At 40.7% G+C, this 22,963-nt stretch overlaps 1 protein-coding gene across 3 annotated transcripts; it reads left to right on the top strand.

The window, feature by feature from the left end:
* The first annotated feature begins 1,105 nt into the window (after positions 1–1,105).
* On the top strand, positions 1,106–21,815 carry LOC148867758 (putative protein phosphatase 2C 42). 3 transcript variants are annotated; one of them, XM_088978329.1, is made up of 5 exons: positions 1,106–1,534; positions 2,457–2,824; positions 19,265–19,501; positions 20,823–20,915; positions 21,164–21,364. In XM_088978329.1, the coding sequence occupies exons 1-5, from the start codon at positions 1,246–1,248 to the stop codon at positions 21,260–21,262; spliced, it is 1,086 nt and encodes a 361-aa protein (XP_088834455.1). In that variant the 5' UTR covers positions 1,106–1,245; the 3' UTR covers positions 21,263–21,364. The 3 variants fall into 3 exon arrangements, with proteins under 3 accessions (XP_088834455.1, XP_088834456.1, XP_088834453.1); XM_088978330.1 differs by lacking the exon at positions 21,164–21,364 and adding an exon at positions 21,795–21,815 and having other exon boundaries at positions 1,109–1,534; XM_088978327.1 differs by lacking the exon at positions 21,164–21,364 and having other exon boundaries at positions 1,109–1,534; positions 20,823–21,148.
* The last annotated feature ends 1,148 nt before the right edge of the window (positions 21,816–22,963 follow it).

Here is a 22,963-nt window from a genome sequence, read left to right as displayed (position 1 = left end):
GCATGGTTTGGGTTAATGGCAAAAGCATTGGTCATTACTGGGTAAGCTATAAGTCTCCTTTGGGGAAGCCCACTTAGTCCGAGTATGTTTTCCATGATCGTGGCATCGTTGGCAACAGCTATAGAGACGAGATTGAAGACGGAGAAGAAAAGAAAGGGAAGATGAGAAATGAGTTTCCTCCGTCCTTTCATTTCGGAGAGTTGAGAGAGAGAAAGAATGAGAGAAGACGATGAGGGAGGGGAAAAGAAGAGAAGAAAGGGAAAACAATAGGTTAAATAGGTTTTAAGAGAAACAGGGAAAAACAAAAAAAATAGAAGAAGTTTAATGTGGTATTTTAGTAATTTAATGCATTCCGTCATTTGACTTAACGGTCAAGGGGAATCTTTGTCTCATAGTCATAGTACAGGGAGTCTTTGTTGCAAAACAAAGTACAAGGGGTCTTTATCACAGACCCATAGTACAGAGGGGATCTTTGTAATTTATTAGTATGGATGAATTGTTAGGAAATATATAGATTTTATTTCTGTCGATAGTTAATTAATTATCTATTTAACTATTTTTATTAGGTAAAATACTTTACTTACATTTCTTTTTAATTATCATAATACATATTAGATATCAACAAGTATATCCCCATACGGACCCACTAGTAATTTGTAGTTATTTAAGTCTTGAATTTAACGTTATTGATATATTTAAAGAATTTCGGAGCCAGATACGCATCCTAAATGGTTTGTAGTATGAATAATAAATTAGTAATAGATCCATCATCCATCTCTTAAATACCCCGATACGCATCCTAAATTTGTCGTTCCGATACTTTTAGTTTTATTTACGATACCGACACGTTGTACTTGATAAACCGGAAGAGGGACGAGGGAGCACCGACGCAAGGGTGGGCGGGGAAGCAAGGGAACAAGTCGTTTGGTAAAAAACACCCAACAACGAGAAAAAAGGCTTTCCTCAATCCCCACACCCCACACCCCACACCCCACGCCATCTTATCTTGACGATAACGATATCAAAACCATCTCTGCTCCTCTTCCACCGAACATCAACAATCCCTACTTCCCCCACTTCCCTCCCTCTTAACCTGCGCCCCCTCCCTCTCTCTTAACCTGCGCACCATTCCTCCCCCTCTCAAACTCAAAACCTTGAGTATTTTTTGTCTTTATTTGCAATCACTACTCCTCTTCTAGACTTCTCGTCGTCGTTTGGGTTTGGACTTCTTCTGAGAGATGTGGGATGCCCGAAGCTTTGATGAAAGTGTTCTCTTTCTGTTCGAAGCCCCTTGGCGTCGATGTTTCTGCTGATGGTGGCCGGGAGGGCAGAGATGGTTTACTATGGTTTCGTGATATCGGACGTTATGGCTTCGGTGATTTCTCCATGGCCGTCATCCAGGCCAACCAGGTTCTCGAAGACCAGAGCCAGATCGAGTCTGGTCCTTTTGGCACTTTCGTCGGTGTCTACGATGGCCACGGAGGCCCCGACGCCGCTCGCTACGTCTGCGATCACCTCTTCCGCCATTTTCAAGGTATGCTTATTGCTTAATGCTTATACTTTTTTTTTTCTGCCTTTGCCTTGCTTCTGTTCTGCCCCGAGCTTTCTTTAGGTGCAAATGGATTAGCTAAAAATGAATACGTGCCAGCCAGACTATAAATATCCGAACCACAGTTCAGTTCTGCTTCTAATCCTTAGTTAAGTCTTGTCAAATGGCCACAGCTTTTCAGTGTTAATATTACTGGGTTTAACAATTTTTCCTACAATCTTGAGTTCGGATTTAAAAGTATGAAATCATGTGTACTTTCTACTTATCACACCGTCAAAGCTCAAAACTAACTCGAAATTTTGGTTAAGGACTCCAAGAAGCTGAGGAAAGCACGTTTGTTATTGGTACTGGTACTCTGGTAGAGGCTGATTCAAGCAATGAAGCAATGTCAAATCTAGGATAACCTGCAGTTCGGTTATTCTCTAGAGAGTACTCAATTTTCTTCAAATCGAAAGTGTTAGGGATACCAATCGAATACTAGATGTTTTTTACAATTCTACTCTCAGGAATGTGGAAGAAGCTGGCTCATTGGCAAGGAAAGGTGTTCTAACGCAGTCTTCGTATATTGGAAGTTCTGGTGATTGTCTGAAATGGTTACCTTGCTTTTGTTTTCTGTGGGTCAATAAAATGTTTGTTTATCTTGCTCGCTAACAACAAGAAGGATGAGAAGAGATCGGGTGGACTTCAACATGAATTCAGGATATCGTTGCTTCCATATCACTTTTGTTGTCCTATACTATTTACATCCATAATTTCTTAGTGCCATGTCCTTCTATTCTTGGCTCTGAGCATCTAGTCTGATGTTGTGTTGTACCGTGTATTCCAGTATTAACTTTTTTTTAGTTCTTTTGCCGGCCATTAGAGATGAACATCAATCGTTCTGAATTGTGGAGTTGTGTTTCTGCAGAGACATCAACGGAATCCCAGGGTGTGACATGTGAGACCATTCGGAGAGCCTTTCTTCAAACTGAGGAACGGTTTACTTCACTCGTTTCTGAGCTATGGAGTAGCAGACCGAGCATAGCAACGGTTGGTTCATGCTGTCTGGTTGGAGTCATCTATCAGCGGACTCTCTATGTGGCAAATGTTGGAGATTCCCGTGTTGTACTTGGGAAGAAAGTTGGCAACACTGGAGGCATTGCTGCTATACAGTTATCAACTGAACATAATGCCAACTTGGAGGCTGTGAGACAGGAACTTAAACAGTTACACCCAAATGACCCTCAAATAGTTGTCCTTAAACATGGAGTTTGGAGGGTAAAAGGCATTATTCAGGTTATTATTCTATACCTTCTTTCAGCTCTTAGTGAGCATCATCAGCCATTCATCTGATTGCGCTGCCATTTCTTTCTGTTGTTAAATAATGCATATGCAATAGTTTAATTTGTTCTGTGGTTGTAGAACCACTTATTTCAAAGTTTTTCATGTTCATCTATTATTCTTGAATATCTGCATTTACCTTTGAGCATCCTTGTTACAGAGATGTTAACTGTGATGTCACTGAAGAAATGATTCCTACATTTGCATCTGAATTCTTCTGGTGAATAGACCTGATGTCTTCACTTCTCAAGCTTATCTAATAATAAATTTTTGAAGGGAATGAGGTTGCAATAGTCTTTCGTGGAAAACAATGAATTTCCTGTGATTTCTAAACTTCAACATACCACTAAGGCTAGATGGTATCAGATATCCAATACTTGGACTACCTCTCAGTCTCCCAAAGTTTCAAGTCTTAAAAGTCAACTCAACAATTTAGGTATATTTAAAAATAACTTTAAGTTAATAAAATCATTTCAAATACTGCACCTAAAGCACATAAACAACTAATAGGCAAACTATAAGTTCAAGTTGAAAATCGGTGCTGAGGATTTTATTTTGTTTCAAGAGTCTAATCATATAAGGGCTCATTGTTCCGTGCTGGGTAAAGTCTTTGGACCTGTTCTCACCCTTCTCTTCGATGATATAAGGAGGAAATGGGAGCAAGTATCCGAATGTTCTGATGTTAGAAACAGGCCTTTGGTGGAGCGGAAGACTCCTGAGGCAGGTGTTATTAAATTAAATTTTGATGGCAGCAGCTTGGGAAACCTGGGGCCATCTGGAATTGGGGGAGTCTTCAGAAATGCTGAGGGCCAGATTGTTGCTCTATTTTCTAGTGCAGAAGTCCAAGCTGTTCTACAAGGAGCAGAAATTGCAAAAGAGCTGGCAGTGGAGCATTTAATGATTGAAGGTTACTCCAAATTGGTTATTGGATGGCTAAAAGAGCCGGAGATAGCAGCCTGGCCCTACAAGGGGGCTTTGAGAAGATTTAAGTGGCCAACATCAAATATCTCAGTCACAGTTCAATGGGAAAGAAGATCGGAAAATGGGCTGGCAGATTTTCTAGCCAAACACGGGGTACATAGGAATCAGCTCTTTTGGGCTCATTTGTAAGCTTTATGATATACTCTAGAGGCTGCACCTCGCACCTCATTGCGGGGAGCTGTATGTTGTATATGCTTGTTAATTTTAATAAATAAAACTACCATTATCTATCAAAAGAAAAATCTAGAGTTGACAAGTGTTAATATATGTGCTGAAATACAAGAGGGTTAGGTACATATCCAGTTTATCCTTCCAAATCCCTGAATAACTGGGACCAGCTCTATACACCAATTTTTATCCTAATATTCTTAAACATTCAATTAAACAAAGACTTCTTCAGACAATTTGGTCCCCGAACTTTAAAATGCGACCATTTGGTCCCCGAACTTTAAAATGCGACAATTCGGTACCCAAACTTTCAAAATGTGACAATCGAGTACTCAAACTTTCAAAATGTGACAATCCAGTACCTGTCGTTAACTAGTCCGCCAATCAGCCGTTAAGTGACATTTGAAAAGTAAAAAATGCCCTAAGAATGCCATCTAATTCTCTTTATCAACCATCCAAACATTGACAATAAAATGAACAGTCCTAAATTCTAGATTCTTCTAAACAATCACCAACTTTTTTGAATAGAAGAGGCTAGGATTTGGGACTGTTTAGTTTTTTGTTAACGTTTGGATGGTCGATAAAGAGAATTAGATCGCACTCAAAGGGCATTTTTGACTTTTCAAATGTCACTTAACTGCCGATTAACGGACTGGTTAATGGCAGGCACTTGATTGTCACATTTTGAAAGTTCAGTTATTGGGTTGTCGCATTTTAAAGTTCAGGGACCAAATTGTCACTCAAGCCAAAGTACAGGATACTGATCGGGAATTTGCAGATGTAACTAGTCTGAAGTTTCGATGGAGTGTAACTTTTCTTATAGTAGATCAGGTGGAGGTAAGCGAAGATGGGAAGCCTTCAACCGGTACCACAGATTGGGGAACCAAGGGAGGGCAAGGCTCAATCTCTCCTACGGTGAAGCGGCGACTGTGGGTGCTTGGCCTGCTTTTGGGTTGTCGAGGTGAACTGGGTTGATGGTAAAAGGGTGGTAATTACAGATCCTTAGGCGGTGAATGCGAGGAGAGATTTCTTGCGGAACTGTTTGGTGGGAAGGTTCCATTGTGGGGAGGAGATTAGGGAGGTAGAGATATGGGCAAACAAACATTGGAGGGAGGTGGGAGTGTGAAAGTGAAGAAAATGGCGGAAGGACTCTTCTTTTTCATATGTCCGTTGAGAGCTGGTGCGGAATGGGTGTTAAGACAAGGTCCCTAGAAGATGGGAAGAAACACCCTCTTGTTGGACTGGTGGGGGGAGAGTGCGGGCTGCCATTACCTTGACCCTTTCGCAGTAGGGGAGGACCTGGAGTCGAGTTGGATTAGGGTATTTGGATTCCCCCTTCTTCTCTGGTGCCCAAGTGTAATAAGGGCTATTGGGGATGCATGCGGGGGCTTCATAGAGACGAATGATTCTCCTTTGGAGATTGCGACCTGCAAATGGGTAAGAATGAGAGTCCGTAGGGGGGACCAAATTCTGAACAAGATTGAAGTGGTGGCGGGGGAAGTGGTGTTCACTGTCCAGATTTGGCAAGAGCTGTTGTCGTCTGCTCGAAGATGGAGAGGTGGAGAAGAGCTGTCATGTACCAAGACTTTGGTCCTGGAAGACTCTGGCAAGAGTGTTATCCCCTGTTTATCTGAAGCAATGCGAAGCTAGAAGACTTGTACGCGAGCAACTTCTCCGTCGGTTGGTGATAGAGAAGAAGATGCAGAGCTAGGGGTTCCTATGAACGGTCCGATCTTAGCGACAACGAAGGGTCCAAATGGGCACGACTAGGAAACTGTTGTAAAGGATTTTCGAATTTCAAATTTGAGGGGCAGCAGGCAAACTTTGGGTGTTGAAGTCATTAAAGAGTTAATCAAAGGGTGCCTATCCGAGCTCCAGTTGGCACATAGGGAGGGCCACATGCCAGTTAGTCAATATGTGGTCCACCAGCCTCCCTCCTCGAGTCTCAGGTGGCTCATGGCATTTCAGATGAAGTTTCTGGGCCTGGTTTGCTTTTCCCAGCCCAACCGGTTCCACATCCTTTTAACCTAGATGTTGGGCCTGGGCCCAATGGGTATAACGAGTCCAGTTCCCCCTTGGTCGATGGGTGCATACGAATCCAGATCTCAGTCCTCCGATTGGGTGTTGTCAATAGGTAGTGAGTTCAGGGGCTAATCGGGACTCTCAGGACTGTCGGGTGCTTGCTTCACGTAGGGAGAAAGGTGGGGGGGGGGAACTTTGGACCTCGGCTCGGTGGTTGTGAAGTCGTTGCCTTCCCAATCAACTACTTTGGAAGGTGAGATATAGTTGGAGTCCAACCGATTAGCGGTGCTGAGAGAGGAAGAGGAGCTGATGGAGGTAGATCCGATCGCAGTGGTGGCCGCCAAGGTTAAGAATCGATGTGATACGCATATCGGCTGTATTGTATTGGTACTTAGAAACGACCGAAACACTTTTTTTGTTTTTTTTTCAAATTTTGGTTTTTTTGGAAGCTAAAAACATGTTTTTTATTATTAAAAAAATTTGGGGTTCCGGAACACCTAGAAACAAGCATTCGGACCGTATCTTTTTCAAAAGATACGATACGCTCGATACGGGGCGTATCATATCAATACTTTAAACCATGGTGGTTGTAGATTCTCAAGTTGTAGGTGGGGGAGGTGAACAAGAGGGTGCTGGGTCACAGGTGGAAGGTAGCAAGTTTTGTGAAACTGTTAGGGGTGTTGATTCGGATGGGCAGCCTCAGAAGAGCAGCAGTCTGTTATTGGCTCAGTCGAATCTGGTAGGGGAGCAATCTATAAGTGTTTCTGATTCTTCCTAGGTTTCTTCTAAGCTGATGGGTTTGGGAAAGTTTCTGGGGATCTCGTTAGAAGGTTTGGAAGAGGAAACTATCAAGTACTTGAAGGGGGTAGAGCAAAGAGTGCGTCTAGCTAGGAAGCTGCAGTAAAGAAAAGGGGGGGGGGTAACAAATCTAAAAGAAGTAGAGAATTGCTGCGCTTGTCTTGGAGCCTCAATGATAAAGTAGCTAGTAGTGAGGGGAGCATGAGGGTGGGTGGGTGGGGGGGAGAAAGGTGTTGAGTTGGGCCTAGTTGTTTTTATTCTTATTTTAAGTTATTTAGTTAGGAAGTTGTTGGGCTTTAGGCCCATTAGTTTATGTTTTTAAGTTGTGATTGTTTAGCTACATTAGTAGCCACCCTACTAAGGGCATCCTTGTAATATCTCATCCTTTAAGTTAAGTATAAATATAAATGAGGGGTTGGCGGCTAGGGTTAATCTAAGAATCCTGGTTGACTTCCTTATCTTTTCTTCTCTACTGTTGAAATCTTCATCTTCCTCCTCTCTTCCTTCACAAGAAATTCGAATAAATCTGCAATCAATGATTTCTACTTGGTATTAGAGCAGGCCGAAGGTTCCTTGAGTTGTTTTCTCATGCAGCCCTAGATCGGCCGACTGCATGGTGATTTAAGAGGCTGATCAAAGATCTCAGGTAAGCCCAGTTTTTGGATTTTTTGGTGGATCTGTGTGCCCTATAGCTGGTTTAGGGTTTCTCATCAAAATCAGGAAGAACCGAAGAAAGGGGAAGAATCTTGTTTTCGTTGAACTCTTCAATTTTGACCAAGGAAGTGGTGCCCTAATTTTTTAGGGTTCCTTGGAGTTTTCTATAAGGGGCAGTTCAAGTCCTGCCTGATTTGGAGGCTTCTAGAGAGAGCGGCTGCCTCTTCTCTCTCTTCTCTCGTCCCACAGAAAATGAATCTTTTGTGAGAAGACAGTCTAGGACACCAGAAAGGTGTTGTTGGTTCCAGAAGTGTTTCATTTGATCTTCTTGCATATTTCAGTTATTTTCTTTACACTTTTTGAGAAGCATGGAGGGTCACGGAATTGAAAATAAGCCCGGGAGTGAAATGGGACCAATGAGAGGAGGTGTTGGAGACCTTTTTAGGACTGGGACCATTACTACAGTTAGGTTGGATGGTGCAAATTACTTAGAATGGCCACAATCTGCAAAGATGGCCATTGGTGCTCGTGGGAAATTAGGGTATATCACTGGTGAAGAAGTGAAACCCGAAACTAGCAACTCCCAGTGGGTACATGAGAATTATATGGTGATGACTTGGTTGTGTAATTCCATGTTGCCCCATATAAGTAAAATTTTTTTATGGGCAAATACAGCTAAGGAAATATGTGATGGGGTTGCAGAAACCTATTCATAGAGGGAGAATGTTGCTAGGGCTTATCAATTGAGAAATCAGATTATTTTTACAAGGCAGGGAGATAGACTTGTTGCAGCCTATTTTTCAGCCCTTAAAACCCTGTGGCAGGAGATTGATCATTTAGAGACATTTGCTTGGGAAACCACTAAGGATGCAGTTACCTATCAGAAACATCTAGAGAAGTATAGGGTGTTTGAATTTCTTGCTGGCCTTAATCTTGAGTATGATATTGCAAGACAACATCTTCTTTCCAGGGACAATGTTACCCTCTCCCAGGCATATGCCTTTGTGTCAGGGGAGGAGAGCAGGAGAGATGTGATGATGAAAAATCCTATTTCTGATCAATCTGCCATGGTGAGTACCGTGAAACCTAAACAAAGTGGAGATCGAGGTGGCAGTGAAATCAAGAAGGAAGATAAAAGAGATTTGATCTATGACTACCGTAAGAAGCTTTAACACACAAGAGATACTTGCTAGAAGCTTCACCCACATCTTGTGCCGACTAGGCTGAAAAATAAGAAAGGAAATGCACACATGGCAGTTACTAGCGACATTCTGGCCCCTCCTACTACGACTGTTCTGGAGTCTGTTGCAGCTGCTGCAGTAAGGGCCAAACTTGAGAGATATGGGCAACTTCTAAACCACCGGGATACAACCAATTCCAGTTCAACAGCAAGCGGACATCAAGGTACAGGTGGTACTGGTGGATTCCACTCTACTTCCTTTGCTCACACAGGTAGTTCACACGTCACTGCAAATTATGTTTCTACTTCAAATAAGGAGGGACCTCCTTGGATTATAGATTCTAGAACCTCAGAGCACATGACCCATAGCTCTACTATTTTTTCTTCTTACCAGCTCTATTCTGGCAGAGATAGGGTCTGCACAGCTAATGGATCCCATGTTCCCATTGCTAGGAAGGGATCTATCAAGATTAGTGATTCTATTTCTCTACCCTCTGTTCTTCATGATCCCAAATTGAGCATTAATTTGTTATCTGTTAGTAGTTTGATTAAGAACCTGAACTACTCAGTAATTTTTTTTTTCTCCTGTTCATTGTATTTTGTAGGATCTGGATTCAAAGAGGACGATTGGGAGTGGTCGTGAAGTGAATAGGAGATCTACCTCCTAGATGTGTTTCCTCCTCATCAGAGTCATCATGCCAGCAGGGATAGTGAGTAAGGGTCTGTGAGTCAAATTATGCTTTGGCATAATCGTTTGGGCCATTTACCTTTTTCTTCTTTGAGTCTTTTGTTTCCAAAACTTTTGAGTCTGTTAGTTTGTCAAGTTTAGAGTGTGAAGGTTATCAACTTGGAAAGCATTATAAACATTCATTTAAACCTAGTAATAAAAGGTGTTCTTCTTCTTTTGATGTTATTCATTCTGATGTGTGGGGACCTTACCATGTTCCTTCTATGGGAGGCTATCGATATTTTCTCTTATTTGTGGATGATTTCTCACGATACTCTTGGATTTACTTGATGAGATCCCGCGATGAAGTACCATCCTTTGTGAGGCAATTTCATCAGATGGTGCTAACACAGTTTGAAACAAGAATAAAGGTGTTCAGATCAGACAATGCCAGGGAATATTTTGAAAAACACCTTGCCTCATATCTGTTAGAATATGGTGCTATCCATTAGAGCAGTTGTCCCTACAGTCCACAACAGAATGGTGTTGCAGAAACGAAGAACAGACACATTGTTGAGATTCCAATAAGCATGATGATCACATCTACAGTTCCAATTCGGTTTTGGGGTGATGCAATTCTCACAAAAGTATATCTGATTAACAGGGTGCCATCTCATATACTTGGATTCAGCACCCCATTCAGTCTCCTTTTTCCTGAGGGGGAGATGTTTCATATTCCTCTCAAGGTGTTTGGGTGTGTCTGCTTTGCACATATCTTTGGTCCTCACCGCTCGAAGCTTGATCCCAAGGCAAAGAAGTGTGTATTCCTTGGTTATGCAAAAAATCAGAAAGGATACTGCTGCTATGATCCAGTCTCTGGGAGCCGGTATGTTACCATGGATGTCACTTTTTTTGAATCCACATACTTCTTTTCAAATAATCCTTCTCAGGGGGAGTGTTTTGGGGAAGTGAATTAACAGTCTATTCCTCTCCCAGTTCCAGTCCCTGTGTCTACTCCTGTTCTCGACCCTCCTGTGTCACCTAACTTACCACCTCCTTTGTGTCCTACTTCTCAGCATTACTTACGACAGAGACTTCATAAGGAGATTGATTCCACTACAACAGAACTCACATCACTTCCTGTCGGTTCCTTGGAGACTCCAGATTCAGCTGACATGGATTCAGGTATTCCTTTTGGTCCTGCTACTGTTTCAATTCCCATTGGTTCTACTAACCCTGTTACAGATAACCTTGATATTTCTATTGCTCTCAGAAAATGGAAGAGAAAGTGTATTGCTCATTGTATTTCACAGAACTTATCCTACAGTGTACTTTCTCCTTTCTACCGTGTTTTTCTTTCCTCTCTTGTGTTATGGGCCCATGGAATAGGATCTCGTCACAGGTCGGTCCACGGGGAAAACCTCATGTTTTCCCTTGTTCCTCCCTGCTCTTGATGAACCTATCTTGGCGCCTTAATGGTGATTTGTCCAAGAGATCACCTAACTCTCCTTGCTCTCTTTCTTGGCTGAAATTCTCGATATCTTTATTGAATAATATCACCTCCTTAAATAGGAGATTACAAGAGGTAGAATCCTACTTTTAGGAGGACTCCTTGCTAATCTACTACTCTATCCTATTAACTGATAAGATAAGACTGAACTGATAAGATAAGATAAGACTTCCCTAATCTATCCTACTGAATTGATAAGATAAGATAAGAACTGTAATTAGATAAGATAAGACTCCTTACTAATCCATACTACTGAACTGATAAGATAAGAACACTAAATAGATAAGACTCCTACTAATCTCTACTACTGAAAGCAGATAAGGCAGGAATACTGAATAGATAAGATAGGATGAGAACACTAAATTGCTGCTACTGAGAACACTAAATTACTGTTGTTGCTGCCAGCGTCCACATCATTACCCCCCTCCTGGACTACGAGCTTGTCCTCAAGATCGAATTCATGATGGGTGTCTTGAAACATAGTCAAAGGAATCCCGAATAGGTGGAATGATTTTGCCCTCATGGATCGGGTTCCAATGAAGAGGGTTCATCCTTTAGCCTTAAGGTACTTCTGAGATGTCTTGAATTGTAGAGTACAAAGATTGTGAAGGCCAAGCTGGTGCCACTGAGCCGCATCATCTGGATCCTCTTCTATTGCCTGCTTTAGTGTGTACAGAGCCCGCTCTTTCACTTCCGTCAAATCATTATGTCCAGTTCCAAACGTTGCTGCAATTTCATGTTGAGCCTTGTGAACCATGGCAAGTCCTGCCCACGCTATTCGAAGCTCAATTGTTACTGAGTCCCCTTCTCTGAGTATTGAAGCCATTTCATTCGCAACCCATGAAAGTTGTTCAGGGGGATCTTGAGACTTTTCTGCATCCTTGATACGATGAAGCGCAACAGCATAGCGAATTGACATGCAATTAGGCTCCAGTTTTGTTGCCTTCTCTAGGCACCTTCCAACACTTCTATGATCACCAGCCAAATAGTATGCATTAGCAAGATTCACCCAGATATGTGCAGCCCTAGGATCTGATCTGACTGCAACTAACAAACACTCTTTTGCAACATTTGCAGCCGCAACACGAGGCATACAAGCTCCTTCACCAGCACTTGCCCCAGCACCTGCAACAACTTGAAGATATGCAATCCCAAGATTCTGCGACACCTCGACGACATCGGATTCCTGCTTAATCGGAACATTCTGGGTGTTGGTAACCTGCGCTAGGGCAACGACTTGTTGCTCGCCCGACGATTCTACCACGTCTGATTGGCGGCTGGTTGTGGTTGTGGCCCCTTCCGAGTTCCTTTCCTTGCTGGAAAAGTACAATTCCATCAAGCGCCTTAATTCTCGAACGTCATCCTTGATCTCGCACACCTCCGTGCTGTTTTCCACGATCTTGAGCTCTAGTTCATGAACCCTAGTCGTCAATTGCTCAAGGTCACCCATGACGCCTTGCTCTGATACCAAGTTGTTATGGGCCCGGGAATAGGATCTCGTCATGGGTCGGTCCCCGGGGAAAACCTTCTGTTTTCCCTTGTTCCTCCCTTTTCTTGAAGAACCTATCTTGTCGCCATAAAGGTGATTTGTTCAAGAGATCACCAACTCTCCTTTGCTCTCTTTCTTGACTGAAATTTTCGATATCTTTATTGAATAATATCAGCTCCTTAAATAGGAGATTACAAGAGGTAGAATCCTACTTTTAGAAGGACTCCTTGTTAATCTACTACTCTATCCTATTAACTGATAAGATAAGATAAGACTTCCTTAATCTATTCTACTGAACTGATAAGATAAGATAAGAACTATAATTAGATAAGATAAGACTCCCTACTAATCCATACTACTGAACTGATAAGATAAAAACACTGAATAGATAAGACTCCTACTAATCCTTACTATTGAAAGCAGATAAGGCAAGAATACTGAATAGATAAGATAGGATGAGAACACTAAATTGTTGCTGCTACCGGCGTCCACATCATCTTGACTCAGTGTCTATACCCAAGGGTGTTAGTGAGGCTCTCTCCAAACCTGAGTGAAAGACAACTATGCAGGAAGAGATGGCAGCTTTGATTAAAAATCAGACATGGGACATTGTGGATCTACCAGAAGGCAAAGAGACAGTTGGATGCAGATGGGTTTACACAGTAAAATATAAGGCAGATGGAACTATAGAAAGGTACAAGGCAAGATTGTTGCAAAAGGGTACACACAAACCTATGACATTGATTACTTGGAGACCTTTGCACCAGTTGCAAAGATGACCTCTGTTCGAATACTTCTTTCTCTTGCTGCCTCATACTCGGCCCTTGTTTCAACTTGATGTGAAGAATGCTTTCCTAAATGGGGATCTGCAAGAGGAAGTGTATATGAATCTTCCTGTTGGTTTTTACAGTGATGTTGAAAAGGAAAAAGTATGCAGGCTTAAGAAGTCACTTTATGGCTTGAAACAATCTCCCAGAGCATGGTTTGACAGATTCAGAAAGGCCTTGATTGCTTTTGGCTACACTCAGACTCAATCCGATCATACCTTATTTGTGAAGAGGGGATCTTTGGTGTCAGTCCTAATTGTTTATGTGGATGATATTGTTGTCACGAGGAATGACCTAAGTGAGATTGATTGTCTGAAAATAAATCTACATAAGGAATTTGAAATTAAGGATCTTGAAGAACTGAGATACTTCTTAGGCATTGAAGTTGCAAGATCAAAACATGAAATTTTTATCTCTCAAATGAAGTATGTCTTAGATCTTCTTCAAGAGATAGGGAAGCTTAGAACGAAGGCAATTAATACCCCTATTGATCAGAACCATAGAGTCAGTGCATCAGAAGGTGAGCCAGTAAAGGACATTGGGAGATATCAGAGACTTGTGGGTCGGCTGCTATACTTGTGTATGACAAGACCAGACATTTCCTATGCAGTAAGTGTGGTAAGCCAATACATGCATGCTCCACGAGTCCATCATTGGGAGGCATTTGACAGGATTCTTGCTTATCTTAAGGGACACCCAAGTAGAGGCATGTTGTTTGCTGATCATGGACAGTTGAAACCAGAAGCTTATACAGATGCAAATTGGGCAGGATGCCTTGATGACAGGAGATCAGCTTTAGGAGTGTGCACCCTTGTTGGGGGTAACCTTGTCTCGTAGAAGAGTAAGAAACAAACAGTGGTGGCAAGATCAAGTGCTGAAGTTGAATACAGGGCCATGGCACATGGAGTTTCAGAACTTCTCTGAATCCGTTCCCTATTAGAAGAAATTGGTGTATAGGCAGAAGAACCTATGATGTTGTACTGTGATAACCAGGCAACAATTAACATTGCTCATAACTCAGTCCAGCATGACCGAACTAAGCACATTGAAGTGGATAGACATGTTATCAGAGAAAGAGTGACTTTTGGAGAAGTTTGTCTTCCATACATTGCTTCTTATCTGCAACTCATTGATGTTCTCACAAAAGGTGTTGCAAAGAACAAGCTGGAGCATGATCTACACAAGTTGGGAATGTGTGACATTTACTCCTAACTTGAGGGGGGGTGTTGAGTTGGGCCTAGTTGTTTTTATTCTTATTTTAAGTTATTTAGTTAGGAAGTTGTTGGGCTTTAGGTCCATTAGTTTATGTTTTTAAGTTGACTGTTCAGCTACATTAGTAGTCGCCCTACTAAGGGCATCCTTGTAATATCTTATCCTTTAAGTTAAGTATAAATATAATGAGGGGTTAGTGGTTAGGGTTAATCTAAGAATCCTGGTTGATTTCCTACTCTTTTCTCTTTTTTTCTCTACTGCTGAAATCTTCATCTTCCTCCTCTTTCCCTTCACAAGAAATTCGACTAAATCCGCAATCAGTGATTTCTACTAAAGGCTTAAGTGCCAAGTTTCCTGTTGCTTTATTGGTTTGTCATGGAGTTAAAGGTACTTTCTTGGAATGTTGGGGGATTGGGGTCGGGGAGGAGGCTTGTAGTTTGTGAATCTCTGAAAAATTCAGGTCCAAAAGTTGTATTGATTCAAGAAACTAAGTTGGAAAATGTGGAGGCTGCAATGGTTAGAAGCATCTGGGGGGAGGGGGAGGTTAGGTGGAGATCAAAGTCAGCAGTCGATAGTGCAAGAGGGGGGTTGCTGAGCATGTGGGACCCGACAGTTTGCAGTTTGATTTCATATCAGATTGGAAAATTTTCAATTTCCCTTGTCTTGAAATTTGTAGATGGTAATGTTTGTCAAATTACTAATGTGTATGATCCTAATGACTGAAGCCAAAGGCAAGAGTTTTGGGAGGAATTGGTTGTGGCTAGGGGAAGTTTTTCTTTTCCTTGGGTCATTGGTGGGGATTTTAATGTCACTCTGTCTGCGGATGGGAGAAGCTCGGGTGGGAGAAGATCGAGGGATATGGTGTAGTTTGCTGATTTTATCAACAGATTTGAACTTCAAGACTTACCCCTTCATGGTAGCAGGTTTACTTGGACCAACAACCAAGATCTTCCTACCCTAGTGAGGCTGGACAGGTTTCTGGTTACTTCTAATTGGGAAGATATCTTCCCAGAGTTAAGCAGATTGCCCTTCCTAGGCCAGTGTCAAACCATATCCCAACCCAGCTGGTTTGCGGTGTCAGAGAGAGCAAAAATTCCTTTTGATGTTACTTTTGTTCCTTTGTTGAAGTCTGTTTGGGAGGACTTGCAGATGGGGGGTACCAGTTCATTCATCTTGGCAAAGAAATTGGGGGCCATTAAAGAAAGACTAAAGATTTGGAAATTGGAGAAAATTTTGAGTTCAGATACTAAGAAGAAGGCTCTCTTGAGTACCATAAAGGAAATTGACGCAACTGAAAAATTAGGCCCTATTTCTGAGGAGCTCTGATTAAAAAGATCCGAGGCTAAGTTAAAGTTTGACAAATTGGTAGTGGCGGAAGAAATTAAATGGAGGCAAAGAGCTAAAATGGCTTGGCTGAAAGAGAGGGATAGGAATACACATATTTTTCACAAAATGGCAAATGCCAAAGCTAGAGCTTCTATAATTACCAGGCTGGAGGGAGAGGGCAGGGTAGGTCTCATTGAGACTGATATGAAGCTTGTGGCATCTAGCTTTTACAGGAAGCTGTATAAGGAGCCTTGGTCCTTCAGACCTTTCCTAGATCCCTTTCTTTTAACCAGTTGAATGATGAGCAGCCTTGCCTTATTGAGAGACCTTTCTCTGAGGAGGAAATAAAAGAAGCTATCAAGTTGTTGGCTGATGAGAAGTCTCCAGGGCCTGATGGTCTTACAAATCTCTTCTATATTAAATGCTGGGATGTGGTGAGATAGGACATCCTGAATGTCTTCCAAGATTTTTTTGAGAGGGGTTCTTTGCAGAGAAGTCTGAACACTACCTTCATTACCCTCATTCCAAAGATTGAAGGTGCAATGAATATTAAGGATTTCAGGCCGATTAGTCTTCTACATAGCTTCTACAAAATTCTAGCTAAAGTGCTTGTTGAGAGGTTGAAAGCAGTCCTTGGTAGTGTTATCTCAAATAGCCAAAGTGCTTTCATTCCGGAGAGGCAGTGCTGGATTATGTTCTTATTGCCAATGAGCTCATTCGCTCCAAAAAAAAGAAGGTTCTCCAGGGTTGATCTGTAAACTTGATACTGAAAAAGCCTATGATCATGTTAACTAGAGATGTGTGGACCTAGTGCTTCGTCAGATGAATGTTGGGCAGAAGTGGAAGAATTGGATTAAAGTCTGTATCACTACTCCAAAGTTCTCAGTCTTGGTAAATGGACAGTCTGCAGGTTTCTTTGATAGTTCCAGGGGTCTTAGACAGGAGACCCTCTATCTCCTTTTCTATTTATATGTGTAATGGAGATCCTCACTCTTTTCTGTAAGAAGGCTGCAATTTCAGGTGAGTGGGAAGGTTTTTCAATTGTGCCGGGGGGAGAGAAGGTGAATATTCTTCAAGTTGCAAATGATACATTGTGCTTTGTAGATGCCTCCCCCTCTCAGGTGGAGTTAGTCCTTGGAATTCTGCCTTGGTTTGAAGTGATAACAAGTCTAAAAGTAAACTGGAACAAGAGCCAAATCATCCCAATTGGCCATGTTTTCAATTTAGCAGAGTGTGCTGGTATTTTGGCTTGTCAGATTGAGTCCCTTCCAGTCAAATATTTGGGACTCCCGCTAGGGGTGAGTGGTGGTTCCTCTGCAATTTGGGACCCAGTTATTGAGAGATTGGAAATGAAGTTGGCTTCTTGGAAGGCAAAATACCTCTCATTTGGGGGGAGGGTGACTCTGATTAAGAGTACTCTCTCCAATTTGCCTACCTACTTCCTGTCTCTATTCCATATTCCTAAGAAGGTTGCAAATCAAATTGAAAAGCTTCAAAGGAGTTTTCTTTCGAGAGGCTAGGAGGAAGAAAAAAAAGTGCACTTGGTGAGTTGGGAGCAAGTTTGTCTTCCCAAAATTGAAGGGGGGTTAGGTATTAGGAAGCTGAATTCTTTTAATTCTGCTTTCCTCTGTAAATGGATTTGGAGATTTGCTGTAGAAACTGATGCTTGGTGGAGATCTCTCATTGCCAGCAAATATGGTGTGAGTTGGGGCAATTGGAGAACTAGGGACCCTCCCCCCAACTGGGGTAACTCTCTGTGGAAAGGGATAATGAATAACTTTTCAGCTCTGGCAACGGGGGTCTCAGTTAGGGTTGGTAATGGTAACAGGACCAAATTCTGGAAGGACCCTAGGTGCTCAGATGATCCTCTTGCTGAGTCCTTCCCACTCCTCTTCCAGTGTGCTTTAGATCAAGAGGCCTCAGTTGCAAAGTGTTATAGTATTTCCGGTGGTTCAGTTCTTTGGTCTCCCCCATTTCGAAGGAATCTTTTTGATTGGGAGGTGGCAGAGGTTGTGAATCTCTTGACCTGTCTTCAAAGCCAAGAGTTGGATTATAGTTCGGAGGATAAGTGGCATTGGACGTGGAATTCTGATGGGATGTTTTCTGTTAAATCTTTGGCTGCTATTCTTGGTAGGAGGGGTGCCCCTGATTTCCCAGTTCAGCAAGTGTGGAATCGCAACAGCCCAACTAAAGCCAGCTTCCTAGTTTGGACTATAGCTCTTAATAAATGTCTTTCTGAGGAGAACCTTGTGAGAAGGGGAATTCAGGTTTTGGACTTGACTTGCAGTTTATGTGGGAGCAGTGCTGAATCTACTGATCATTTGTGCATCCACTGTCCAGTTTCTGCTCAGTTGTGGAACTATTTCCTCAACTCTTTGAAGGTTTGTTGGGTGATGCCGAGGTCGGTAAAAGAGCTGTTGTGTTGCTGGCAGATTATGGGTCTGAACAAGAAAAAGAAGACTATCTGGAAGAAGATTCCAATTGCTGTAATTTGGTGCATCTGGACCGAGAGGAATAGAAGGGTTTTCACTAATAAGTTTCTTAGTTTGGAAGACTTAATTCAGAAGTCAGTGAGCAAGCTGATTTCTTGGTTGTCTGTGGCTGCAGATTTTAGAAACTGTAATGTGTCAGATGTGTTATTTTCTTTCTCTTGATGGTTTGTGTGGTTGCTGATTAGATCAGTCAGCCTGTTCTACTGATCTCAGCCTCCTGTGTGTTATTCCTTCTCAATAAATATTGCTTTACCTTTTCCAAAAAAAAATAAAAGCTGCAGTTAACTAATTTCATTTCTGCAGCTTTGCAACCCCATGTTTGAATCTAGGATAGATTTTCTTACGAGTGTTACTAGGAACCTAAAACTAATGAGTCTGGTTATGTAGACCCTTGGACACCATGCTAATGCATGGCACTTGGCATGACACCTCTTGTAGAATCTTAATGGTGCTCCGAGTTGAAGTCACTGAAACGTCAGCATTCATGCAAAAGGTATCAGAAGTAAGAACACATCTGAAAGGAGCGAAGGGTTTGATTTTGAAAGTTATTTTGTGATTTTTCTTCTTCGGCAGCAATAACAATGATCTATTTCTGATTTTCTTCGGCAGCCTGAATAGGCACTCAAAACTTCATTAATTGATTATTGTTAGTTAAAGAAAATCAGAAATAGATCATTGTTATTGCTGCCGAAGAATATATTATCTATGTTTTGGTATATATTTATGTATATGTAACTTCTTATCATTGCATGTTAAGAAAAAATAATTTATGCTTACCATAACAATATCATATAATTTACTCTTCTATACCAGGAAAAGAGAATTTTTTAAGTGGACTTCTAAAATATACTCGATGAAATTAACTAATGAAAAATCTGAAAGGATATTGTGAATAGCTTTTCTAAGGTTTACATGGATCCATATTTAGGAAAAAAATATTTCTGTTAGACTTTTTTTCACCCTTCAACTTTCCTTATTTACATTTTGTTCTTTTCACAGTTTTCATTATCTTGGTCCTTTCTGAATTGTAAGATTTTTTCCATCTATGTAATTACTGTATTGGATGCAGGTTTCCAGATCTATAGGTGATGTATATATGAAACATGCCCAGTACAACAGGGAACCTCTCAATGGGAAATTCAGGCTGCATGAACCAATGGATATGCCCATCTTGACTGCCAATCCTTCTGTTGTCTCTCTTCCTCTCCAACCAAATGATTCTTTCCTAATATTTGCATCTGATGGCCTTTGGGAACACTTGAGCAATGAAAAGGCTGTGGATATTGTCCACAATCATCCACATGCAGTAAGAATTTTACCTTTCTTTTTTTCGATTGATAAGAATTTTACCTTTTTTGTCATCTTTATCATGGTCTGTTGTTTGTATGGAAGTGTTATTGTTTTCTAAATTTATACATATTTGATCTTGAATGAATATAGTTTCCAAATGACCCTATCATAATTGGGACTCAAAATGTGACCCAGCCTGCATAATAGGGTGAGGTTAAGTCTGCTGAGTTGGTCTGGACCATAAATAACCCTAATATTGTTGGCCTTGTCAACCAAGATTTTCACCAACTTTCAACAAGATTACTTACCATGAGAAAATAATGTCAATGAATCTTGAATTTGAATTAATGCAAATTTACAATTATTTTAGTTGCTGTTCCTACTCTTGCGTTCATCAGCGGTTGCATTCCTTCAACTTTCTGGCTACCTGATTCCCTGTGGGAGATTTCATGAAACTCTAGGTCCCAGTAAGGTCTTTATAATTATTAATGAATACCAACTAGGCCCATGTTCTGTTTTTCATATGTTCTGATTTTTAAATACTATGTTTATATCTCCAATTAATAAAAACATTTTTAATAGGTTTCCTAATCAGGTCAAGTAGGGAAGCTCACTGGATGAATGATGATGTCACATATTTTGCCATGTCAAGTAATTCTGTGGTCGATTTGAACCATCTTTCAGATAGGAGATGCTCTGAATCAGAAAAAAAAATGTTCACTCAGTCCACATCAGCCTTTTGCCATTCTTTGTGTTGAGTTTTCTCTTCAGTTGTACCATCTATCCTAATTTTTAGTATTTTAAGTGAAAGATACCCTAAAATAAACTGTTTATTTTGGTTATTGAATATAGGGCAGTGAGGAATGCAGGGAGTTCATTTGTGTTGTGCCACCCCGTCATTTTCTTTTCTTTGCAAATATGTGCGTAGCGTAGGATATATACACGCTTGCACACATACCAAGCATTCACCTACATGCTTGTTATGTGTATGTGAGCCTGCTAACATGTTGTGGAAGATAAACTTAGAAGCTAAGGTTTTAAAAATTTGCAGCTTAAGCCCACTGTTTTCAACCTGTCATTGACCTGGTTGGCCAGACCGGCGACCCAGCCACAATCTCAGTGGGGTCAACCACTAACCCACTATATTTACAAAAATGCATTTATTGGTTGAACCATTAACCTGTTCAGTAGTTTATCAGGGTTTTTTTTCTTATTTTACGTTTTTCGAATTTTTACATTTGAAATAATATCACGGGATTACCAGTTGATTGCCTAGTACGCAGGAGTATGGAATATATCAACATCATTTGGCCTCACATTGCTTTGTACTAATGCAGGGAAGTGCTAAAAGGCTTATAAAGGCTGCTCTGCAAGAAGCAGCTAGAAAAAGAGAGATGCGATTCTCAGATCTTCAGAGGATAGACAAAAAGGTTCGACGCCACTTCCATGACGATATAACTGTTGTTGTTTTATTCTTAAATCATGACCTTATTTCTAAAGGATTGGTGCAAGACTCTGCACTCTCTGTTCGAAGTGCTCTGGAACACTAATAACTTGTTAAAAACCTAATATATTCTACCTTCGATTTTTATCGAAACCCTGAACACCGTATTTTTTAATCAACTGAAGATACCAATGAATTGCAAGATTTGAATCTGACAAAGCAGAGTTGCTGCAGATTTTTTTTCCCTCTCGTTTCTGGGTGATAAGGAGGCTAGCCCAGTTTGAACTTTTAAGAGACTTGTATTCTACAATCTTTTCTGTGTTTTATTGTTGAGACGGTCCGAGTATCTATGGTTTCGTGATATTTTTATTCAAGCTTGTAAAATGTAATCCTTATTTTCCAATTGCAAGATTTTCTTTTCATTTTTTTTTCCCATTCGTGAACGTGATATTTACAACTTACATTTCAACTTTCAAGCCTATTTGAATTTTGAACTCCCAACTCTTCTATATTTTGGATAGGGAGGAGTCAGAGCAGAATGCAAATTAGGTCCACTGATCTTACAATAATAGAGAGCTTACGGTCACATGGCTTTGATCCCATGTCTCCACGTGGTGTCTTCTAGTATATATAATAAAAAAAAGGATAAAAGCTCTATTCCAGTTGACTGGTCAGAAGTTTTTTCGATATGATATCTTTTTCGTATCATAGTTGAACCCTTTTTTTCAATAAAAGCTCTATGATGCTGAAAAATATGTTAAGGAAAGAGTTTTGATTGATAAAACCCCACTTATGAATTTTGATAGATAATTCCTGATTGGCTATCAGATTTATGATTCCAGTTGACTAATCACAAGTTTTTCAGATATGATATCTTTTTGATCAATAAAAGCTCTATGATGTGGAAAAGATACGGTATGGGAAGAGTTTTGATCAATAAAAGCTCTATGATGTGGAAAAGATACGGTATGGGAAGAGTTTTGATCAATAAAAACCCACCTATGAATTTTGATAAATAACACCTGATTGGCTACCAGGTTTATAATTTCAGTCTACTGGTCAGAAGTTTTTCAGGTATGATATATTTTCCATATCATAGTTGAACCCTTTTATTTATATACTACATTCTGTAAATTTTTGTTTTCTTAGGCTTATTTCTTGAGCCCCCAGTACCACGCCTCACTATGATCCAATCGCCTTTGCATCATGGGAGGTTATACTCTAAATAACAAAAAACGTCTTATAATTTTAGGATAAAAATAAGCCCGAATTCTGACTTTCATGTTGCTATTAGATCAGTAGACCAATGTTTTCAAGCCATCCTTTACCCAGATGATTGAATTGGTCAAAACCCATTTGACCCAGTTGAACTATTGACCGACTTATTCAGTGAGTTACAAGTTACACTACAAATTTTCGAAGTTACAAGTTATACACTATAAATTTGTACTTGATTGTCTGATTGAGGTGATCTTTATGTTGATTTCGGATGACTTTTTCATATCTACGTGTTTCAAGGTGCTTTATTCAATTGTCTTTGTTGAAAAGCATAATCCTATTAACCAATCAGATGGTATTTATCAAAAATAAATAAAAATCAGAGGTCTTGATGTTGGGGTTAAGTTGCTCGTATATACACTGATGCAAGAGATCAGGAACAGTAGGCATTCAGGAATATGTTTGTTTTTAGCCCTATAACGCTGGAACTCCATATTTGACCGAACTTTAAAAAAATGACAGAGTAGTCAACTGAATTTTGCTTGTCCTATTCATATCCCTTTCCTCTGGAACCATATGGCGTTGATTGAATGATTCTCTGCGGTGTGAACAATGGAATAGAGAGATGGCTGATGGGTCTACCAGCGGCCTGAGGCCAGAGCAATAAATGAGTCTGTAGTCTGTACCAAAAAAATTCCCACTTCCGCGGGATTTTGACCGGAACGCCACAATTGGTCGGTTTGTTTTATTATGACCTGTACAACTTTGTTCTAGAAGCTTCTTTTTACTCCAATAGATTTGTGAAAGTAATCTCTA

Source organism: Nelumbo lutea, chromosome 3 (assembly GCF_056320005.1).
Source record: "Nelumbo lutea isolate HS-2025 chromosome 3, American lotus-T2T, whole genome shotgun sequence".
NCBI lineage: Eukaryota > Viridiplantae > Streptophyta > Magnoliopsida > Proteales > Nelumbonaceae > Nelumbo > Nelumbo lutea.
This window is presented reverse-complemented; position numbering and strand designations above follow the sequence as displayed.

Coding starts and splice junctions, on each gene's coding strand:
- LOC148867758 (XM_088978327.1), top strand. CDS start 1,246: ATGCCCGAAGCTTTGATGAAAGTGTTCTCTTTCTGTTCGAAGCCCCTT. Junction 2,825..19,264: donor GGGTAAAAGGCATTATTCAG/GTTATTATTCTA, acceptor TATTGGATGCAG/GTTTCCAGATCTATAGGTGA. Junction 19,502..20,822: donor TCCACAATCATCCACATGCA/GTAAGAATTTTA, acceptor GTACTAATGCAG/GGAAGTGCTAAAAGGCTTAT.